At 41.6% G+C, this 9919-nt stretch overlaps 1 protein-coding gene across 3 annotated transcripts in view; it reads left to right on the top strand.

The window, feature by feature from the left end:
* The first annotated feature begins 3536 nt into the window (after window positions 1-3536).
* Window positions 3537-9919, top strand: part of Depdc1 (DEP domain containing 1) — a 32240-nt gene continuing 25857 nt past the window's right edge. For all 3 annotated transcript variants that reach the window (XM_004671380.2, XM_045138740.1, XM_004671378.3), the window contains exons 1-2: window positions 3537-3662; window positions 6104-6369. In XM_004671380.2, the coding sequence (XP_004671437.1) occupies window positions 3615-3662; window positions 6104-6369 (314 nt within the window). In that variant the 5' untranslated portion in view covers window positions 3537-3614. The remainder of the gene's footprint in view (window positions 3663-6103; window positions 6370-9919) is intronic.

Raw genomic sequence — 9919 nt, 5'->3', positions numbered from 1 at the left:
GTGATCTTATACAAGTAGTTTGGAACCAGTTCTGAAAAATCCTAATGTAGGGTAATGAAAAACAGAACAGGTGACAAAAAACATGTGATCATGAGGGAAACAAAATTAAACATCACAACAATCAATATGGGTTTTTGTTTTTTTAAAGGATTTACATTTATTTTTGGATCAACACATGCCTGTAGATTGATAGAAAGTAAAATAGGATTTCAACTTAACAGGCAGAAACCTCTGCAGTGCTGATATTTTGGTAGGATTTAGACTAGTTAAGTGCAGTAGTGAGAAGGGGGAAAGTGTAGAACAAGGAGTTCAATCTGTAACTGACTGTGAACAATCAATTGAGATAACTCACTACCTTCGGATCAACCTTTTATATTTTTATTTATTTATTTGAGAGCAAAAGAGAGAGAAAGTACACCAGGGCCTCCTGCCACTGTAAACAAACTCCAGACACATGCACCACTTTGTGCATCTGGCTTTATATAGGTACTGGGTAACCATAGGAACTGGGAAATTGAACCTGGGACATCAGGCTTTGTAAGCAAACACCTTTAACTGTTGAGCTGTCTTGCCAGTCCTCAACATGTAATTTAAAACAATAATTTATTTACTTGAGAGAGAGAAGAGAGAGGGAGAGAAACAGACACAGAGAAAGAGAGAGAACAGGTACACCAGTCTCTAGCCACTGCAAATGAATTCCAGATGCATGCACCACCTTCTGCATCTGGGTTTACATAGGTACTGGAGAATTGAACCTGGGTCCTTATGCTTTGCAGGCAAGTGCCTTAACCACTAAGCCATCTCTCCAGCCCATCAATATTTATTTTTTTATATTTTATTTATTTATTTGTTTATTTTTGACAGAGAAAGAGGGAGAAAGAGAATGGGCATGCCAGGGCCTCCAGCCACTGCAAATGAACTCCAGATGCATTTACCCCCCCACCTTGTGCATCTGGCTAACGTGGGTCCTGGGGAATTGAACCTGGGTCCTTAAGCTTCACAGACATGTTCCTTAAACCACTAAGCCATCTCTCCAGCCCCCATCAATATTTAATTTTTTTATTTAATTTTTTTAAGAACAGAGATATGCAGTCAAATAGAAACCAAAACCAATTGACTTAAAAAAGGGAATTTGTGGGCTGGAGAGATGGCTTAGTGGTTAAGCGCTTGCCTATGAAGCCTAAGGACCCCAGTTCGAGGCTCGGTTCCCCAGGTCCCACGTTAGCCAGATGCACAAGTGGGCGCACGCGTCTGGAGTTCGTTTGCAGTGGCTGGAAGCCCTGGCGTGCCCATCCTCTCTCTCTCCCTCTATCTGTCTTTCTCCCTGTGTCTGTCACTCTCAAATAAATAAATAAAAAATGAACAAAAAAATATATTTTAAAAATAAGGGAATTTGTTTTTAACATACTTTATAGAAACTGCTAATGTGATAGTGATGATGCACAGTAACTCAGAAAGAGGGGAAGCACCTAAAAGTAGCTTTAGAAATTTTCCTGACAGGTGACTCTATATCTTACATGCCTTTTAAGGGCTCCTCCAGTCTTCTTTTTTTTAAAAAAAGAAAAAGTCAGTTTAGTTATTTACAGAGGAAGCGGGGGTGGGCAGGAATGCCAGAGACAACTCCAGATGCAAACACCATCTAGTTTTACATGAGTATTAGGGAATCAAACCACAGAGCATCAGGCTTTGCAAACAGGTACCTTTAACCACTGAGCCATCTCTCTAGTCCCATCCAGTCTTTTGTAAAAGTATAAAAGTTTGGACTTACTTTTAGTGTCAACCTTTAAAAGCCTCATAAAATACTAATTTTTAATTGATTATGTTTTTTTTTTTCCAGGTAGGGTAATTATGTTTTTATCAGGGTCATCTTAAGAGCACAGATAATATTAAGTTACTTATAAAGACTATGTGAGCAAGGCATGGTGGCACATGCCTTTAATCTCAGCACTTGGAAGGCAGATTTAGGAGGAATAATGCCATGAATTCCAGGCCACCCTGAGACTACATAGTGAATTCCAGATCAGCCTGAGCTAGAGTGAGACCTTACCTTGAAAAACAAAACAAAACAAACAAAAAACTTAGTGAGATATTCTATTTAGATGATTTTTAATTCTGGGAGGTAGATTAAAAAATATACAATAGATTATCACTCTTAAATTCTCATTACCACTTCATTCGGAAACGAAAATGACTGCAAAAGACAAGAAAAATCCTAAAACAATAATAAAGCCAGATTTTTAAAAAATGGGAAGCAGTACTTTGTAACATTGAGCATTCTACTACTTTTCCTTATCATGAACATAAAATAGATTGTTCATGTTTACCAAGCACTTTTTTGAAAATTCCAATACTTCTGCTTAGAAAATAAATATATCTCCACCTATCTTATACAGGTGGGAAAATTAAGGAACATTTCGTAGGCTGGTGCCTTGCCCCCTTCCTGGGACATTTTCCTGTATTTCTTCTTTTTTTTATGTCCTACCTATGTGGATAATTTCCAGATGTATTCTATGGTACCCTCTCAGCGACTGTGCTGAGATTTTATCACCAAACGGTTACAGATAGGTAAGTAAAGTAACAGAGAGGGTGTTCAAGTATGAAGCCTAAGCTCTGAATGAGATGTGACACTTGGGGTGAATTCCCCTCAATCGCAGGGCAGTACTTATTTTTTGCGTGGTGGTTGTTTGTTTTTTCGAGGTAGGGTCTCATTCTAGCCCAGGCTGACCTGGAATTAACTATGCAATCTCAGGGTGGCCTCCAACGCACAGTTATCCTCCTACCTCTGATTCCTGGGTACTGGGAATAAAGGCATGCGCCACCACGCCCGGCCTCCTTAGTTTTTGTCTTTTGAAAAATGATATTTGTTGCAGATTTTCAAGATTCCAGTGATATCTTAAATGTATGGTCATGATTTAAACGTAACAGGAGTAGTATGACGTTGTGGTGGTACACTTTCTTAAGAAAGCACCTGGGCCAAGCGTGGTGGCGCACGCCTTTAATCCCAGCACTTGGGAGGCAGAGGTAGGAGGATCGCCGTGAGATCAAGGCCACCCTGAGACTCCATAGTGAATTTCAGGTCAGCCTGGGCCAGAATGAGACACTACCTAGAAACCCCCCCCCCCCAAAAAAAAGTCACCTCGGCCCGTTTCATGCCTTTCCCAAGTCGCACACCACGCGCTGAGGCTCCATGCCAGGACTCGGAGAGCCTAGAAACGATTTTCCTTTCCACTGAGAACCGACCGCTGCTCCTGCTCAGGCGCAGAGCCCGGGCCTTGGAGCCAGGCACCCAGCAAGTTTATGTCCGCAACGCTGAGGTGCTGAGAGTCAGGAAAGAAGACGGTTTCTCGTCGCTGCTCCACCTCCAATCGCAACTCCCTCTGCCGGAGTCCACAGCGCAACCTGGCGCTGGGCGCACAGCCCCAAACACCTCCCGGCAGCGCCCGCCACAGCAGCCGTCGCGACCTCCTCCACCCTCGGTGACCAGGGCGCCGTCACGTGGTGCGGAGCGCGGCCAATCGGCGCCAAGTGCAGCTATTCAAATTAGCGGCCGCGGCAGTTGTGCGAAGTGAAGCGGCCGACCCTTCCCTCATGGAGTTCGCTGGGCGCTGACAAACATGGAGGGTCGAGGTGCGCCTCTCGGGCCTTACCGGGCCACCAAGCTGGTAAGAGTACGCGCAGGGACACGGCCGAGCGTCGACGCTGGGCATGGGTGAATCAGGGGCCTGGGTTGCCTGAGGGACGCGCCGCAGGGACCGGCAGCCTGCTTCACCCGACCCAGCGCACCGGCCTGAGAGGGGCTGAGGGCACCAGGGACCCGGCGTCATGAAGAGGAAGCCGAGGCAAGCTGCTGCTGCTTTTACCTGCTCCTCCACTCAGCTCTCTGCTTTTCAGAACCAAAGGACGCCTGCCAGGGCTGCATCACCCGGTGGCTTTGTGTGACCGCTCCTCTGTCTGGTGTCCTTGAGCCCTCAGAGGATCAGAAAAGCCATTTTTCATCTGTCATTTGCTGCACCTCAAATTTAGACAGTTATAAATGAGCTTCATATCTTGGTAAAATCACATGAGAGGCAAGCCCAGATAAGTCATTTTGGTTTATTGGACCTGTAAAACAAGTGTAGAATATGCTGGCCTCAATTCCAGTAAGAGCTACTTCAAACTCAAGCCACTTTTTAAGTACTTATCAGTAACCACTGTGCAAGGTCGCTGGATCGGTTTGTACTCATACAGTATTCTGTGCGTAGATTAGCAGTTCTATAGAACACTATGCTACTAGTTGTGTGACATTATGTGAAGAGATTTACTTAGCATCTATGAGCCTAAGTTTCCACATTGGTAAATTAGATCTATAACATATGACTACTTTAAGAGGTTTTTAAAGAAGATAATGTGTATGAAAATGTATGGAGGTCTGTAGAATAGATAAACAAGTTACAGCCCTAAATGCCTTTATTTACCAGTGTGGAAACTGAGGCTCAAAAGTTAACCATCTCAGCCGGGCATGGTAGCGCACGCCTTTAATCCCAGCACTCGGGAGGCAGAGGTAGGTGGATCTCTGTGAGTTCAAGGCCACCCTGAGACTGCATAGTGAGTTCCAGGTCAGGCTGGACTAGAGTGGGTCTCACTCTAAAAAAAAAAAAAAAAAAAAAAAAAGTTAACCATCTGTCTTAAAGTCACATCAACAATAAATGGAAGAACTAGAAAATGCAACTCTTCCTGGTAGGGTAATCTTGACATACTTTCTACTATTCAACAAGCAACTGGTGGTTATATTTACCATTATAAAGAATAGAATTTAGGACCAGAAAGAAATTAATGAGGTAGTCTTTTTATATTAAAAATTATAAAATTTTTTAAAAAGCTACACCATAATGTCTTGGAGTGCAGAGACACTTGGTACTTTGCTACTATGTATCCAGGCTAGTACACAGAGGTCAACTCAATGTAAATTTCATGAATAAATATAAGTAGTGGCGAGTGGGAAGAAATGAATAATCACATAAATTGGGTTGCAGATTAAATTTCTAATGTACGATTTTTTTCAGTAAAAAGTGATAAATATTTTTATTTAGTTGAAAGACAGACAATGAGGCAGAGAGTATGAGCAAATAAACTCCAGACATATGGGCCACTTTGTGCATCTGTCTTTAAATGGGTACTAGGGAATCAAACCTGGACTGTCAGACTTTGCAAGCAAATCTCCAGCCCTTGCTCCAGCCCTGTCACCACCACTTCTGTGTTCCAGTGTTAGAGCTGTCATAAAGCCAGAAATGTGGTTGATTTGAAGCTAATTTAGAAAATATCAGGATTTTTTTTAATTGTAGGTATGTCACAGGGTCATGAACTAACATGCAGTTTATTAATTTACCCTATCTGTTTTCACTACAGGAATTTTTATTTAAAAGATACTATAGTAAATTCCTCCTAAATACTTAGTATTAAAAATACTACTATTATGACTACTGCTGCCTGGAGTGCTTTGGGTTTTTTTTGGGGGGGGGTCAGTACAGTGATTGAAAGTACAGATTCTATAGTCAGTTACCCACCGGTTCTGTTGTTTTGTTGATTAGTTTTTGTTATTTTTGATGTTGGTATTGAATCTAGAGCCTTGTGCATGGATAGCAAACAATCTTGCCTTTTTTTCCACTTTAAAAAAAATATTTATTTATTTATTGGATAGAAAAAGAGGCAGATAGAATAGGCATGCCAAGGGCTCCAGCCACTGCTAATGAATTCCAGACATATGTGTCACCATGTACATCTGGCTTACATGGGTCCTGAGAAATTGAACCTGGTCCTTAGGCACGTGCTAAGCCATGTCTCCAGTCCTTTTTCCACTTTTTTTTTTTTTTGAGACAGGATCTCTCAAAGCTGGCCATGAACTTGGTTCCCTTCTTGGTTTTATTGAGATGGGGGTCCATATAGGCTATCCTCAAACTTGTTATGAAGCCAAAGATACCTTGAACTCCTGATCCACCTGCCTCTACCTCCCAGGTCCTGGGATTACAGATGTGTACCACCATACCCAGCTGTCTAGTGTATTTCAACTCAATAAGAGATTCCATTTTTTGCTTAATTTTTTAAAATATCATTCTTCTTTTCACAGTGGAATGAAGTCACCACATCTTTTCAAGCAGGAATGCCTCTAAGAAAACATAGGCAACACTTTAAAAAATATGACAATTGTTTCACAGCAACAGAAGCAGTGGATTGGCTTTACAACCTACTGAGAAGTGATAGCAATTTTGGTCCTGAAGTTACAAGACAACAGACTGTTCAACTGTTGAGAAAATTTCTTAAGAACCATGTAATTGAAGATATCAAAGGCAGATGGGGATCAGAGAATCTTGATGACAATAATCAGCTATTCAGGTACTAAACAGATATATCACTATGAGACAAAATTACTCTGAAGTTCTAGCTCACTTTTATTATGCTTTTAATACAATTGTAGTTCATTAAGAGTCTGACTGCCTCAGGCTGTCATAATTGCTTTTATTCTTATACAATCAGAATTATTTGTGATATGTCCATTAACTTAGGTCATTAGATTCTAATGTCTATGATTTTTTTTATTACATTAATCCTTTTTAAAAGTTATTTATTCATTTATATTACTCATATGTTTATGTATAAATATGTGAGTCCATGTGTGTGTGCATGTATATGGAGGCCCAAGGATAACCTTGGGTGTTGCTGTCTTCCTATTTATTTATTATCAAGAGAGCAAGAGAATGGATAAATATGGGTACCCCAGGGCTTCTTGCTACTGCAAATGAACTCCAGTCACATGCTACACTTTGTGCATCTGGCTTTACAAGAGTACTGGTGAATTGAACCTGGGCCAGCAGACTTTGCAAGCAAATACCTTTAACCAGTGAGCTCTCTCTCTTAACACATACATTAGTACTTTTCAAATGAATGCATTAGAAATTGATTCTAACAAAATAACCTAAGATTGGTAAATTATAAAAGAAAGTTTATTTTTGATGTATGTTTCTAGGCAGCCACTTCTAGAAAGGACATTGTGCAGCATTATAGCATGGCAGAAAAGTAGTCAGGTGGCAAGCACATGCAAAAGCCGCAAAATATTAAAGGTGCTCATGTTTTGGTGATTATTAATCCAGAGCTAGAATTTCCTGGAAACATTAATCCAGCTCAATGACCTCATCGCCTTCTGGTCCCACTACTTTCCTAGGGTATGGTGGTTTGATTCAGGTGTCCCCCATAAACTTAGGTGCTCTGAATGCTAGGTTTCCATCTGATAGAGATTTGGGAATCAGCACCTCCTAGAGGCAGTGTATTGTTGGAGGCTGGCTTATCGTTGTTATAGCCAGCTCCTGCTTGCCAGTGTTTGGTACACTCTCCTGTTCCTGTTGTCCACCTGATGTTGGCCAGGGGGTGATGTCCACCCTCTGCTCATGCCATCATTTTCCTTGCCATCATGGAGCTTCCACCTCGATCCTATAAGCCAAAATAAATCTCTTTTTTCTCACAAGCTGCTCATGGTTGGGTGATTTCTGCCAGCAACACAAACCTGACTGCAACAGTAAAATTAATACTGAGAGTGGTGTTGCTGCTGGACGCTTGATTGTGTGGCATTGGCCTTTTGGAGCTGATTTTTAAGAGAAATGTGAAAGGGTTTAAAACCTTAGCCTAAGAGATGCCTTGCAGTACTGTAAGTACAGCTTGACAGACTATTCTGGTCAGAGTTGAAAGACCTGAATGCAGTAAGAACAATGGACTGTGAAGTTTGGCTTATGAGAGTTAGAGCTTTGCCTGGACCTGGCTAGCAGTTTGTGTGAGAAGCTTGCTGTTATGCCCGTTTCCTGAGAAATTCTGTAGAGTTGCTTTGCGTAGAAATGAACTGGGGTGAGCAGAGGGATATGGCACAGAAAAAAATCTCTGGGTGAACTGCTGCCTGTTCAGCTGCAATTCAGAGATTACAACCTTTGAGATTGGGCTAACTGGCCTACACTGGGGCAACAGGAAGATGTAGTGCTCAAGGAGTTCTTCAAAGTCTGCTTTCTCCCCCATGGATTAACAAATTTGCACCTTCCCTGGTATTGTGGAGTATAAGAAATGCAGGAAAGAGAGGTTCATTGAGTTTGCAACATGGTCTTGTGTTTTGGAAATAGCCATGGGCAGTGTGAAGCAGGTTTGCTAGATGCCTGTGTAGAGACCCTATGGGGCCATGAGAATGAACCATGGATTGCAGTGTAGACCCAGTGTAAATGCCAGAACCATGAGATGGCTGGTGAAGACAGTTGCCAGCCTCAGATGAAGTTTTCCAGGGCTGTGAATAGCCTAGCTGGAAGGGCAGAATTGGAACTTCAGAGACTTGTCACTGGCTAGAGTTGCTGTACTTGGAGCTATAGAGTTTGGTGTTTAAATCATGTTTTGCTTGAGGATTTCTGTGCTATGCCCAATGTCATCTTTTGCAGTGTGAATATTTATTCTGTGCCATCATGGTTTTTTGTTTTTTTTTTTACAAATTTTTTAAATTTATTTATTTGAGAGCGACAGACACAGAGAGAAAGACAGATAGAGGGAGAGAGAGAGAATGGGTGCTCCAGGGCTTCCAGCCTCTGCAAACGAACTCCAGACGCGTGCGCCCCCTTGTGCATCTGGCTAACGTGGGACCTGGGGAACTGAGCCTCGAACCGGGGTCCTTAGGCTTCACAGGCAAGCGCTTAAACACTAAGCCATCTCTCCAGCCCCCATCATGGTTTTTTTGAGGTTTTTTTTTTTTTTTTTTTTGGTATTATGGCTCAGTTAAAAGATCTTGGAGTATGGGGATGTATGAACATCATTGGAATTGATAAAAACTATGGGGAATCTTAAAGTTGGATGAATGCATTGCATTTTATATCATGTATGGTTATCAGTTTATGGAGTCTAGGGGTGGAATGTGGTGGTTTGATTCAAGTGTCCCCCCCATAAACCTGGATGTTCGGAATGCTAGTTTCCCAGCTAATGGAGATTTGGGAATTAATGCCTCCAAGAAGCAATGTATTGTTGGGGGTGGGCTTATGGGTGTTATAGCCAGCTCATCCTTGCCAGTGTTTAGCACATTCTCCTGTTTCTGTTGTCCACTTGATGTTGGCCAGGGGGTGATATCCACCCTCTGCTCAGGCCATCGTTTTCCCTGCCATCATGGAGCTTCCCCATTGAGCCTGTAAGCCAAAATAAACCTCTTTTTCCCAAAGCTGATCATGGTTGGATGATTTCTACCAACAATGCAAACCTGACTGCAACATAGGGAATAAAATTTCAACATAAATTTTAGATGGAATAAAGCATAGTACCTTTGTACCGAAGGTAATTTGCATTATATGAGTAAATTTCAATAAAGATAGTCCATTTTGTATTAACACTCTACTAGTCTTTACCCTGTAATTACGTCTCAGTTACATTTATGGGCTCCTTTGTAGCACTCGACCTTTCACTGGTACTTATCTACAAGTCTGGGGCCTTGTCCTCACTTTAGCTTGCTCCTTAGATGATTACATACCTTGCCTTCAGTTGCTTTTCCTATGACTTTCAGACTTCCAATAAATTTCTCTTTGATAGTTGCTTTGATTTATTCCTTCTCCCCTTTAAAAATCATTTAATTGTTAAACCATATACTTCCTAGTAGTTCTCTGATCTGTACACTTCTCATCAGTTTTATTATCCTTTCTTACCTGGATTTCTGCATTACTCCTCAACTAGTCTGTATCCCTCGAGTCTTTTATAATGGGAAAAGGAAAAGTGCCTGCAAGTGAAATTTACTAAAAATATGAAAAAAATCTTTCTAGACAAAATTAAAATAAATAAAACTGTTATTGAGGGGCTGGAGGGATGGCTTAGCAGTTAAGGCATTTGCCTGCAAAGCCAAAGGACCCAGGTTCAATTCCCCAGGACCCATATTAGCCAGATG

The sequence above is a fragment of the Jaculus jaculus genome, chromosome 19, assembly GCF_020740685.1.
Source record: "Jaculus jaculus isolate mJacJac1 chromosome 19, mJacJac1.mat.Y.cur, whole genome shotgun sequence".
Classification (NCBI taxonomy): Eukaryota; Metazoa; Chordata; class Mammalia; order Rodentia; family Dipodidae; genus Jaculus; species Jaculus jaculus.
This window is presented reverse-complemented; position numbering and strand designations above follow the sequence as displayed.